This window comes from Xenopus laevis, chromosome 1L (genome assembly GCF_017654675.1).
Source record: "Xenopus laevis strain J_2021 chromosome 1L, Xenopus_laevis_v10.1, whole genome shotgun sequence".
Classification (NCBI taxonomy): Eukaryota; Metazoa; Chordata; class Amphibia; order Anura; family Pipidae; genus Xenopus; species Xenopus laevis.
This window is the reverse complement of record NC_054371.1, coordinates 110,543,648-110,557,950: the sequence shown is the minus strand read 5'-3', so window position 1 is coordinate 110,557,950 and position 14,303 is coordinate 110,543,648. Positions and strand designations below refer to the sequence as shown.

Genomic DNA, 14,303 nt, shown 5'->3' with positions numbered 1-14,303 from the left:
CGCTGCTCCCATCCGGCAGATGCTTTCGTGGTATTAAAGCCCGAACAACCAGGCTGCGCAAAAGCTTTTTTCCGCAAGCTATCAGACTCCTCAACTCACTGCCTGCCCTCCCACTACATTCCAGACACACCTGAACTGTGAACTTAACTTTGTGAACTGTTAATTTATTTGCACAATTCTAAAGGTTTACACATGTATATATCCAATTTCTGCCTATATATTGCACATTTCATGTTTACATATTAATTGTGTATTTTTAAGTGCCTTTTTGTGATATGTACTAGCTGGAGCCACGTCGTCTCATCTCACTGTATATTCATATACTGCTGAGATGACAATAAAGTTTACTTTGACTAGTCTTAAAATTCCTTGTTGGAGTGTTCAGCAGGAAATACTGGAGCATTGCAAGAATCCTGTTGAACTGGCACAACAGACTTTCTGAATGCATACAAACTGAGGTTATCCAGTGGTTGAATGTTGGAAAAAAAAATACACATCAGTGAAACATCTTGATATGTGATCTTGTAAAGATTTTGCAGAACTTATAACAATAAACTTTATTTATATTTAAGCAGGTGCTTGAATGCTGATGCACACATGTTCCAAATAAATATCTCAAAACATGAGCTGGATACACCTGGGCATTTAGGGCAGAACTACATGGGTGATTTACATACGTTACGACGCGAGGCGACGAAAGCTGGCGTCAAGTCGGATGGGCTGAAAATAAGGTAAGTTATAGAAATGTCAGGTGTTGCCGCAGCGTGCATCTGATACGACTGTCGGATGCAGACTCGACATACAGCATCTGCATTCGACAGTTGTGTCGGATGTACGCTGCGGCAACACCCAACATTTCTATAACTTACCTTATTTTCGGCGTATCCGACTTAACACCAGTGTTTCGCCGCTTCGGAACGCATGTAAATCGCCCATGTAGTTCTGCCCTTATAAGGATTTGTTGAAGTGGCAATAGACCCTTTGCAAAAGGATGAGATCCAGCGGCCTAATGATGGTGCAATTATATTCCAGTTAAACACTTTAATTTAGGAATTGCTTTTAACCTTGAATGTTGGAAATCAATTGTGCATATTAATGAATTTGGAATTATGAAATTTGGTGTGGGCTTACTGTATGAATGAAGAGAGAGTGTCAGACAGTGTGAGTGTGTGTTTGTGTGTGTGAAGGCAGACTTAATTGAAGCTACAGGAGGAAGTGTGCATCAGCATAACAGATCCAGATCCTTCCAGGTAGGAATTACAGGTAACAACAGACACATAGTTTCCATGCATCTGGTGCTGCCTAGGGTCCCATAGACAATCTTGCATAACAGCCCGCTCCTGCACCCCGAAATGCTGCAGAATTAAGCTACAATTTGTCGCATGTCAGTAATTTTATGCAGAGAACATAGATACAATGGGTATAGGTACATTTGGCATTAAAACTGTTAATATATTAATCATGGGTGAAGAGGACCTCTCATCTTGGTATGGATGTCACAACGTCATTGCACCTTCCACCCCATGGTCTAAAATTGTATAGCAACGCACAACTTTACCTTTTTTGCTTAATTATAAGAAAAAATAAGCGCACACACACACAAAACCCAGTGATTAATGAAGTTGCTTTATTTGGTGGCTGCGCTCCTGAAATTTGCATCTTGTATTCTTTGAATTTTATTAATACTCTTTCCCAGTTCTGCATCAAATAAAATATATGCCTTACAAATAAAAAGGCAACAAAAGCTTTGCAGTGCTTTTGCACAGCTTTATTCTTCACTGGGTTTCAACATTTTCTCTTTGCCCTAATTTCTTTGGTCACTCAACGCACATGGACCAGCCAGCTTCCAGTTACAACAGCAATGCCCCTCAAATGGGCTTATTTGATTCCCTTTTAAAATAGAATAAATTAGCTTGACATCTAAGTAGATTTCAAAAAAAGTTTAGTGAGAACTATATTGTTTTTGGGAGCTGCTCTCTCATGTGTTTACACATATGTTTGCATGTGCTTAGTTTAAAATGTATGCTTATTTATGAACACATTCACAATTCAAAAGTAGACCAATAATTACACACACGCACATTTATAGATATCCATACAAATTTATATATAGACATCCGAATTGAACACAATGTATCTGAATAACGATATAGATGAACCAGCTAGTTGAGAAAAGACAAAATTGTGTTTAATAGTTGGTTGGTAACTCAATATACAATGCTGGTTAGTGTTCTGCTCCCCTTATTAACAGCCCTGCAAAGAGGAAACAATGGTGCCGAGATCAAATGACTGTGGATGTTACAGAACTGCTGTGAAGTGTCCATGGTGCTAAAATAATGCATACAATAATCTTTAAAAAAAGCATTGCATGATATTTTTAAACAATTATTGTCAAATACAGTACAATCTGGACAACAGAGGCAATAGTCCCTCCTACTTAACAACACACATGCAGTGAGGGACTTCAAGAAAATCAACTAGAAAGGATGCAGGAGTGCAGGGAGAATAAGGGAATTCTTGAAGTAATGAACACATCACAATACTGTACCTACTTTATGTAGCCTACAGAATATAGTACGCAAGTCAATTCATACTTAATTTTTTTAGATCAAATGCATGGTGCTGCTACTCAACCTCCTAATCTGATAATATAATATTGTTTACATTGTTTTTGTACATATCCAGCTCTAACCGGAAGGCCAATCTGTAGCAGTCTACACAATGCAGCTGCTGTTATTGCTGAACTGATGTTAGAGGAGGCCTCAGGTATGATATCTCAATCAATAAGACAAGGGTATTTCTTTTTTCTGAGCCAACAGTTATTATTTCATTTGCAGACAATAGCAAATGTACATGCTAGGGAGAACTGGTAAGAGACACAACACTTCCAGAGCACTAGACTAACTGTTGGGAAGTGGGGTGAAATCAGGTAGAGTGATACCCTTGATGACTACTAAGCAGTGAAAATAAAAGACATAAAATGAATGGTCTGTAATTTCTTCAAATGAGAGATCACCTTAAGGAGACACATTTGGAACTGGATAAAAAGCCAGTGAGAAAGACACCCTAACAATGACTATACTGTAATGAATACAGACTATGGAGCAGTCCCAGGCTTGCTTGAAAGGAGTGAAAAAGCTCCTAAATCAGATAGCCCTCCAATGAAATTGGGTCCTTGAAACAAGCAATATTCCTAATCCAGCGACTGAACGGAGTGGATTCCGAAAACTGCAGCTGGATGCCTGGCTCCAACCTCTGGTTAACCGAAAGGAAGGGAAAGTGAATGGTTAAAAAGGATAATTTTTGGGAAGGGATTCTTCGGCAAAAGCCCAGATAAGGTCAGGTCCAAATCACAGGTTCTGACAGCACTGCAATTTGCTGGATTTCTGTCCATCCGTGGTTGGAGGGACACTGATATCCACCACATTGTTACCAGGAGACTCATCATGAGCTGACCTATCTGCAATCTGTTTCTGTGACACTATGCGGTAGATTTCTAAAGAAAGAAAAAGGTATAGTTAACTCTGTTTGAATTAAGAACAAATATCGAGTAAAATGTACAATACAAAAGCTAGAAATGTGGATGCTCCTTTGGCTAAATTCACACATGTATGGCATATTCCGATACATAGTCTGTTTATTTTTCGGCCTCATTAGCAAAATATAGGAGAGAAAGCTTCTGAAGCGTAGTACTACAGTAGGGGTTAAACCAAACGGGCAACCAGAAAGAAAAAGAATGAGGTTGACTACAATGACTACAACTGCAAAATAACACTTTTCTGCTGTCCAGAAAATACATACACCAATGAGCACATAATGCAGAAGCATTTCAACATGAGGGAGTTGTTTAAAAACACTTCCAGCCGAAGGGAGGGGGGGGGGGAATGGTCTGTTTGGTTAGAGACAGACCATCATGGATGCCTCACAATCTGAGTAATCAGGGCAGGGGCGTAAATATAGAGGAAGCATACCCTGGGCAGGGGGGCCCAGGAGTGTAGGGGGCCCAGTGAGACAATAATTAATTAGCAATTTTAATATATCTTGGTAAAATAGGCCAACTTATAAATTTTGGGGCCCTAAATTGAATTTGCTATGGGGCCCAGTAACAACTAGTTACGCCACTGAATCAGGGTATGCCTTTATGTAATTATTTTGGCAGTTCAGATAGTGTTCATGTAGCTTTTGTAACATAAGTCCCGGCGAATAAGTTAATTTTCCATTTACAATGTTTAATGCATTTGAAGGTTAAATATAAAAGTTTTTACAATAAAATAAGGCTGTGCAAAAACCCTGAATTCCCATATTACCTGTCAAGATGTTCTTGAAGGCTTCCTCCACATTTGTTGAATCAAGTGCAGAAGTTTCAATGAATGACAGATTGTTCTTTTCTGTAGAAAAAAAAAAAAAAGATAATAGCATATGATGTTAAAGTAAAGTTGGTGGAAGTCTCTGTGCCTAACTTACATATTCCCAAACTGTAAAGATAGGGTTCAGAATGTGAGAATATATTCAATGCCTATTAGGATGATATCACAATAGTGCTTTTTTCTGTCAGCAATGTGGGCCTCTTTACGGCCACCTCAAGTATTATCAAAAGAAAATGGATTTGTAGAATTTTGTCGCAACCAGATAACATTCATGAAACACTCACAAACAATAGCCTTGTCACTGCTTAATTATTTATTTCATGTTTTCTTTTTCTTTTTTTCATTCTGCCCGTCTTTACTTAAAGGGGTGGTTCACCTTTACATTAACTTTTAGTATGTTATAGAATGGCTAATTCTAAGTAGGGATGCACCGAATCCAGGATTTGTCTTTTTTCAGCAGGATTTGGATCCGAATTTGTATATGCAAATTATGGAGGGAAATTGCGTAACTTCCCCCTTTAATTTGCATAAGCAAATTAGAATTTGGTCAAATCTTTCACGAAGGATTCGGGGGTTCAGCTGAATCCAAAATAGTTATTCGGTGCATCCCTAATTCTAAGCAAATTTTCAATTGGTTTTTCTTTTTTTTTTTTTTTTTTAGAATTTTTGAAATATTTACCTTCTTCGGACTCTTTCCAGCTTTCAAATGGGGGTCACTGACCCCAACAAAAAACAAATGCTCTGGTAGGCTACAAGTGTATAGTTATTGCTACTTTTTATTACTCATCATTCTATTCAGGACTCTCCTATTCATATTCCAGTGTCTTATGCAAATCAGTGGATGGTTGTTGTAATTTGGACCCTAGCAAACTGAAAAGCTGCTGAATAAAAAGCTAAATAACAAAAACCACAAATGAAAAATTAAACCAATTGCAAAATGTCTCAGAATCTCACTCTCTGCATCCTACTAAAAACAGATGAAAAACATCAGATGAAAACTTTTTATTTTTAGCCATTCTCCTTATTAACTTTTCTCTTCTGATCACATTCTCTCAATTCTATTTTACTCACAAATTTTCTTTTAGGTGTGCACTTCTCGTGTTTCTACTAACCTCCCTTACTGTGTTTTTCCCCATTCCTTTGGCTTCTGATTTCACATTCTTATTCAATTGCCTCAGGTAAATAGACACAGAGCTTTATTATTACCAATGCACTGCACTCTGGCAGGTAACAGAATGGGGTAAATGCTCTTCCCCACATATCACTGCTTCCCCTATTAAATGTATTAGAATCACTATGCCTTAAAGTAACCGTAACATCAAAAAATTAAAGTGTTTTAATAAAAATATAATACAGTGTTGCCCTGCACTGGTAAAACTGCTGTGTTTGCTTCAGAAACACTATTGTTTATATAAATAAGCTGCTGCGTAGCAATGGAGGTAGTCATACAAAGGAGAAAAGGCTCAGGTTCCGCAGCAAATAAGCTCTGCAGAACATAATGGTGTTATCGGTTATCCACTATTTAACCTGTGCCATGTAGACTTTTTTCCCGATTTCCGTCATTGATACACAACAGCTTGTTCATATGAACTATAGTAGTGTTTCTGAAGCAAACACAGCGGTTTTACCAGTGCAGGGCAACAGTGCATTATATTTTCATTGCTTACACACACTTTTTTTGGTGTTACTGTCCATTTAAGCACAGGAAGCACTTACAGACTAACCATAGCAAATGCTGCGGCAAGCAGTGAGTACAGTTTTCACTGCTGCCATTAGCCGGATGGCAGCAGTAATCAAAACTTCCACATGACTAAAGTCTTTTATGCTCTACTGCAACTTTCACAAACTATTCTTGACTATATACTTTAAAACAATAACAAGGAAAAGAGTTGTTAAGTATGCTATTAAACAATAGCACTCAGAAAACAGTAAAAGAAGAACTTTTAGCGTATCACAAAAAGGATTGTATATTACCTGCAAACGCCCTTGCCTCATCTGTGGGGACTGCACGGAGATGACGCAAATCACTCTTGTTCCCAACCAGCATTATTACAATGTTGTTGTCTGCATGGTCTCTTAATTCCTTCAGCCAACGCTCTACATTCTCGTAGGTCAGATGTTTAGCAATGTCATAAACTAGAAGAGCACCCACAGCACCCCGATAATAACTACAATAACGGGGAAGAAATAAGGTTATAAAAAATGCAATCAGTTTTCATAGACAAATCAAATAAAACTACATAACAAATGGCACTACATCTAAATTAAGTGAGCTTCAAAGAGAACCACTATCTATTCGCTCTGACCCTTTAATTTAAATAAAGAGAGTGCAGGAACTGTATAGCATCTATAACAAACAAAAGTATTCCACAATGCTGGAAAATTTTAAAAAAGGACAAGTTCTTAGACCATGGTTGGTGGCCAGAACTGCCTAGGCATAAGTATTAAGAGCAATATGTATTCTAAAAAACTGTCTTTTCTCAATAATACAATTAAGAATACAATTAAAAAAATAACAACCGATTCCAAGACGCCAAAGCAGACCCCCGCTTTAAAACATGGCACTCTAAAGGTCTAACAATGATTGGGTCACTTCTCAATCCTAATACCGGCACAATATACAAATTCCCAGAACTACAATCCACACACGACCTTCCTCACAACCACATCTTTGCATATTTACAGATAAAAAGCTATGTGGAGCAGGTAATTCGGGGCATAAAGCCACAACTAACAAATAACCCACTAGATATTTTAATAAAGGCAAACAAGGGAAGATTACTCACAGCATCCACAGTATACACCATTATTAAACCAAAAATAGACTATAACCTACGTGCAGAAGGAATTTCGAGATGGTTAAGTATCATTCCAAATATCACAGCAACACAAATTACAACAGCGTACACAAAACGTACAAAAACCCTATCAGCAATATACTTCCAGGACGTGGCTCTTAGACTCCTCCACAGGGCATATGTGTCACCCAAAATAGCACATAAGATAGGCCTAACGCAGACACCTAACTGCACAAAGTGTAACCATTCGGAGGCCACACAAGAGCATGCTCTGTGGTCATGCACAAAACTAGACACTCTTTGGAACCTAGTACTGTCACATATCGCAAACCTGTGTGATATTAAGGCAACACGGATAAACCCACAAATCCTATTGGGACTATACTCGGCACCCACCAACAATACTATCAAAGGTAATATCAGACTAGCTGACATAATGGTATTAACTGCAGTCAAGACCATCTTAGAGTTCTGGACCAACACTCAACCCCCCCCAACACAGCTATGGGAGCGCAAACTATTATACACAATGCAACTCCAATGGGTACTAGCGCTACAGGACAAAGAGTCCAAAGGTTCCCACTTCTTTGATATTTGGCACAAATATCTAGACACTGAAAGGACAAAAATACCATACGCTACTAGCACCCTTCCGATACACTAAATGGTGGCCAGAAGCCTCCCTCAGGGGGGAACTACATGACAGTTAATGAATGCAAAAAGTAAAAAAAAAAAAAAAAAAAAAAGTAAAAACTCGCCTCCTCCTCTAATGCTCAAACCCCACACAAGGTGCTCCACCCTGAGAAGACTACGATAAACATGGAAAAGGAAAATACCCTCCCCCCTCTCCTTCTCTCTTTCTCCCCCCTCCACTCTCATCTTTCTTTGTATGTACATTGCTACTCTCATGTCAAATGTACGATACCGTGCAACTCTGACTCAAAAAGTGGTGATATGACAAGTGACTAACACCGCAAATCGAGTATAAACACTTTCAATGCTAAGGCGTTCATAATGTAACAACAAATAGATAATGCACGGTTCTTGAAATGTCACCTCTGCTACATGTATGTATTTTATTTTATTTCTGAAAACAATAAAACAGTTGTATAAAAAAAAAAAGAATACAATTAAAATGTAGCTTATATGATGCATTACCATTAGGAGAGGTTACCAGCACACAAAGTCTAATTTCACATAAGTAACGTTTTCTCTACTGGTGATCTGCTAATTCAGCTCCCTTCTTCTCCAACTATGTTTTTGGGGACAGGGAGGCAAATTCCCACCAGGTGTGCATTGAAAGCACTGTTGGAGTTACCAATGTGTGTGACAATAGTCTTTTTTTAATTTTTTTCTTAATTCTCATATTAGTTAACCCATAGTAACCAAAAAGGTATTTTCTGAGCAAATGCTATATGCGGACTACTATGGGTGATAAATCCTGTAGCAAACTGCATTTTTTATCACATTTCTCCATTTCCACATTTTATCACATAAAACAACAAAATCACATGGACAATGAACATTTAAAAAAACGTTCTAGCTAGAGGTATTGTGTATATGTGCGTTTACCAGCAGCTTGCCTCTCCGTGTCCTCCACTGTGCTTGTAATGCACAATCCACTCCAAAAAACAAACAACGGAATACCCATAAATGTAGGCTCTTCAGTGTTAATACACTGGTACATTATGTGTTGTCACCATGGGTTCAACATGTGCCAGGCACATAAAAGGATTAAGCTTATTTTACCATTTTAGGAAAACACTTAAAGGGGATTTAAAGACAAAAAAAAATAAATTCAAATTTTTACTTTCTTTAATGAAAAATACATCCATCTCCAATATACTGTAATTTAAAAATGACTATATGCAGTGAAATCCCCCCCCCCCCATCATTTACTTCTCTGATTGCTGCAGATAGGAAACTTCAGACATTCCCTAACTGAAAGGATCATACTTTCAAACTGCAGGGGGAGGGACTTCCCAGAATTCGAGCAGCTTTGCTTGTCTCCCTGTAGAACAGCCGGCGACCGTGTAGTAAAGATTCATGTCTGCAGCCGTCAGAGCAAGTAAATGAAGGGGGAGTTTCACTGCATAGAGAGTCAGGTTTCTTATAAAAAATTTATAGATTTTTTAATTGAAATATATTAGGGATAGGTGTCTTCTTCAGTTAATAAAGTAAAAATGTTATTTTATTTTTGCCTTTACATCCTCTTTGTCCCACTCCAGCTGCAGGGACAAAGATCATGGAGCCAGATTTAAACAGATAAAGTAGGATTCTGTTTGGAGGATTTTTTTTGCTGCAGCCACTGGTTCTGGAGAGTTGGAGAAAGTTTGTATTAAACAATACAAAAACTATAAGATCCACATTAGATTACATGACATTACAGGACCCAGTGCAGTCTGCATATTCTGATTATTAATCAGTCTTGCTGGATCAGCTTCTATGGCAGATATTTGACTTGTGCGGTTTTGATAATTTATGACGATCCCTAAGCAGTAGTCCAGACCACACTGAGCATGTGCACATAGTATTGGGTGTCTTAGAACTCACGCAGATGTGATGGCTCTGTATCTCTCCTGTCCAGCTGTGTCCCAGATCTGAGCCTTTATAGTCTTTCCATCAACCTGGATACTCCTGGTGGCAAATTCAACTCCAATGGTACTTTTACTCTCCAAGTTAAATTCATTACGGGTAAAACGAGACAGCAGGTTACTTTTGCCTACTCCAGAGTCTCCAATCAAAACAACTGTTAAAAATAAAATAATACAGTTTATATATTAATATTAAACAAAGTTAAAATAAAACTGCATATCATACCAAATCTGCATTATTAACTCTCACAGTTAGTACTGTTATATTAATTAGTTTATAACCTGTAGCAAAAAGGAATGTTGCCTCATACCTATTCTTCTACCAACCATTGTTCTTTGTTATGCAATAGCTGCAATACGAAAAAAACCTTTCCTGCTCATATTAAATGTGGGTATTTCCCAAGCATCTTTATTTTCACAGTAATGGTGGCAAGGGGAGGATAGAATTAGCAAATTTATTTAGTATCACAAATGAATATTTAAAGCAAGTTTTTCCGCATACTTTTACTTGAATTTCCCCAATGACGTATGCCACTACCTTTTTGGTTTAGGGCACCAGTTAAAGTCCCAACTACATTAACTGTTTATTATTTAAATTGTTGAGTTGAACACTTATTTATAGGAGGACTGAATACTGGTTAGGTTAACAGAAAAAGAAATACTGGAAACATCTATTTAAGTTGCAATGGTTATGAGATGTAACCAATACACTAGAAAAATAAATACATGTACACAATCAGCCAGGCCCAAACTGGTAATCTGAAGATTGTGGCAAATGCCAAAGGGAGTGCTATAAAATTTCATAGTCAATCACTACTTATTGGGCTGGTGTGGGGCTGTTTGAGCCTCTATGTACTTGAAATCCCAGGGCCTATTTTGAATCCCACTCAGTTACTATACATGATAACAATAAATATCTTTTTAAACTTTCTCCCATTTTAGAAGTCCTGTGATTATTCCGTTAAAGAAACATGAGCTTAAACACTGTAAGAACAAGACTAAATTTATGGGTTTATGTAATTTACAATTCTGCCCAGTTAACGGCAAAAAAATGGCTTGAACTTTGCCTAGGACAACTGCCATTGACTTCTACATGAATTTGCCAGCTTTAAGATTCCAAAGTTTTACATTCAAGTTTTTACAAACATTTGTAAGTTTTTGTGCAAAAAAAATAAATTAGAAAAATCGTGAAAATTTTAACTTTGATAAATCACCCCCATAGTGTTAAAATATCCACTCTATTCTGGGGCAAGCTGCAATTTAATGAAGCTACATCATAATATCGTCAACAATTCATACATGCAAATTTTGCTTTATTAGTTGCAACCAGCCGTGCAAAGAATAGCAAGGGGCTACAAATATGGCTTTCTAAATTTACAAATACAGGTAACTATAGAACCCACTAAAATATATAATGAATGTACATGTCATTCATTATACAAAGAATTGTTTGGTTTAATAAAATATACTATCATATATACTACCATAATTTATTTTAGAAGTTTTCTTAATGATTTGCCTTCTTCTTTCCAACTTTCAAATAAGGGTCACTGACTAAAAAACAAATGTTCTCTAAAGACACAAATGTATTGTTATTACTACTTTTACTCATCTTTCTTTTCAGGTCCTCTCCTATTCATATCCCAGCCTCTTACGCTAATCAATGCATGGTTGCTAGGGTAAGTGGACACTAGCAACCAGATTGCCCTGAAATAGCAATCTGGAGGGCTGCTGAATAAAAAGCTAAATAACAACAACAAAAAAAAAAAAAATACTACAAAACGAAGACCAATTGCAAATTTTTCAGAATATCCCACTCTACATATAGGAGATAAGTTTGCAAGTATTAAGAAATCCATACAACCTCTGACAGAAAGACTGTTGGTGGTTTCATACAACTAATTAGGAGGAGAAAAATAGGGTCAACACACCCTACGCCATCATACCCGAAAATGCACAGCACTAATATTATTCAGTTGAATGGGAGTTTGCATGACCCTGGGATTGATGCCTGGTTTTCTTAAGAATTATAAACAAACTATTCTTTCCTAAAACATACCGGTAATTTACAGATAACCTTACTAATACATACATTCCAGCTTACCTATGAAAGCCAGAGGGTGTTGAACGTCTATATACTAAGACGACCAGCCTCATTTTATATTATATACTAGGGATGCACCGAATCCAGGATTTGGTTCAGGATTTGGCCTTTTTTAGCAGGATTCGGATTCGGCCTAATCCTTCTGCCAGGCCGAACAGAATCCAAATCCTAATTTGCATACATAAATTAGGGATGGGGAGGGAAATCGCGCGACTTTTTGTCTCAAAACAAGGAAGTAAAAAATGTTTCCCCTTCCCGTCCCTAATTTGCATATGCAAATTAGGATTCGGTTCAGCCAAATCTTTCTTGAAGGAATCCAAAATAGTGGATGCAGTGCATCCCTATTATATACGCAAACGGTCATCATTATCAAAACAATAATTTATTCATTCAAAAATAGGCCACTTGAACTGGACTTTAGCACTATTTCCATGCATTTCCTTGTAAATCTTGCATTAGCAAGGTGCATGCATTTTAATATACTATTTCTAAGTGTTAATTTTATGCCAATATGTAAAAAATATTTGTCAAGCAGGCTGCCCGGAGGGCCCCATACGGTTTCACAGGTTGATAAAAGCATTCTACTGTGTCTGGCGAGGCCAAATTGACAGCTTTCGGCCAGTGTATGACCTCCTTATGTTTAGAACATAGGTAGCAGGGAAACGTACTCAAATATAATTACTTCAGACTATCTATAAGCCTATTAAGAGCGTTTAAGGTACTGGCTGCATATTTCAGACATGCCAAAGCAGGTATCACAGAGAAGCAACAGAAGGTAAACATAAAGGGGAAAGTCAAATTTAAATGTAATTTAGAATATCCATGTAAAACTATATGCTATAGATAAACCTTTTAAAAGGAGTAGAGTCGTTTTGAGGTTAATCAATTAAAGTTCCCATTTCAGGTCCAACATTTGGTCAGGGCCCCCTTGGCTCATAATATGATGACGTATGTGAAAACATTGCGGTTACAAAATATAAATGGCTAACCCAAACCTTACCAATGTTTGGATCAGAATGGGGGTCCAGGGAGGGTAACTGAGAGAATAAACATATATGTCCAAGTGGCCACCCTCAGACAAAATATGACCCTTCAAAAGATTTTTTTTTTTATCCCAGTCTGCTCAAGGGTGCCACAGACTTCATGTACCATAATTTTATTATAAAATCGATATACAAAGTGGCATCGTGAATAACTGGCCCTATTAATTGTAAACAATGGATTGCACTGCTTTTACGGACAAGAAAGGGCTTGAAAAACTGCTGGTTTTTTTCCTAGGAAATGAGTAAGAAATATGATCACTATGTGCAGATACAGCAGAAAACATATCCAGAATGTAAAAATAAAGCCATGAAGGATTATTACTGATTTGGACATGAAACACTGGGCCAAAAGAGCATTAAAGGCCTACACAGATCCATGAGTAAAGAACCCATCAATACATCAAAAGAGATTTAATCAGTTAGTTAACAAAATCTGTATTTTATATTCTTACAGGAAGTCCAGAGATCATTAGGGGTTCAAGAACAAAAAGTATTTTATGTTTTAATACTATACAGGTATAATTGTTCTATTCCCTATGGTGCAATGCCTGCCACCCCAACATACCATCTGAGTTCAAAATATAAATTGTGCCAAAATGCAATGATAGGGTGCCAGGAATCTAGAAGGGATATGATGTCATACTGCAGAGCTGATCTCAAAATACCATTCAAGACGGCAAGTGAAGCGGAACAAACATGTTCACAGGATGTCACAGTACATGTCCCAGTAACGTCAGTGACAATATTGAGAATCCCAGGACTGCGGCCTGACTGACAACTAAACAATACTAATGGGCATCACGCACACCTCCGATACTAGCCAAAATCGTATTACATCAGCAGGGAACGTCATTATCCAGACTGCGGCCTTCCAGCTGCTAAAGGGTTACACTCCCCAGGCTATTGCACGTACAACGCAGCTAAGCTTATCTCGCCTATACTGCAGCCTTATCCTCCTCCGAATACTAGTAGAGGAAAACTCCATTAACCAAAGGCCAAGGCATAGCGGCCTACCCAACACAAATGAACCCTGAGCGCCAACCCATGATACCTTTAAATAAATAATCGTATTCGTCATCTCTGGCTCCCATTTTTTCCAAGCGGCCTTGTCCCGGTAACAAACAAGCGACAGTCCCGGTAAAGCAGCGATATGAACACTGAGTTCAGAGGCAGAGCGAAATGTTTGAATGACCGGCGAAATAGCCAATCCTAAACCACAACACTAAAACAGATGGATTAAATGACAGTCACGAGAGCCAATACCAGTAGGACCAGGCTCTTTCCCCCTTTGAAGGGCGGGTTTAGTTCTTAAGTGAGACAGACGATAGTATAGCGTTTATGGCGAAATGGGAGGGATAAAAAACGTGAACATATTACAGGCTAGCTGAGTTGCAGGA

General features: G+C 37.9%; 1 protein-coding gene across 1 annotated transcript; it reads right to left on the bottom strand.

Annotated features, from left to right (window-relative positions):
• Positions 1–2,082: 2,082 nt before the first annotated feature.
• rab11b.1.L (RAB11B, member RAS oncogene family, gene 1 L homeolog) lies at positions 2,083–14,014 on the bottom strand. Its single transcript, NM_001094490.1, has 5 exons — positions 13,958–14,014; positions 9,719–9,914; positions 6,342–6,535; positions 4,308–4,388; positions 2,083–3,496 (listed from the first exon to the last, which is right to left on the bottom strand). Exons 1-5 carry the CDS (start codon positions 13,995–13,997, stop codon positions 3,351–3,353), a joined length of 657 nt encoding a protein of 218 aa, NP_001087959.1. The 5' UTR covers positions 13,998–14,014; the 3' UTR covers positions 2,083–3,350.
• Between the last annotated feature and the right edge of the window lie 289 nt (positions 14,015–14,303).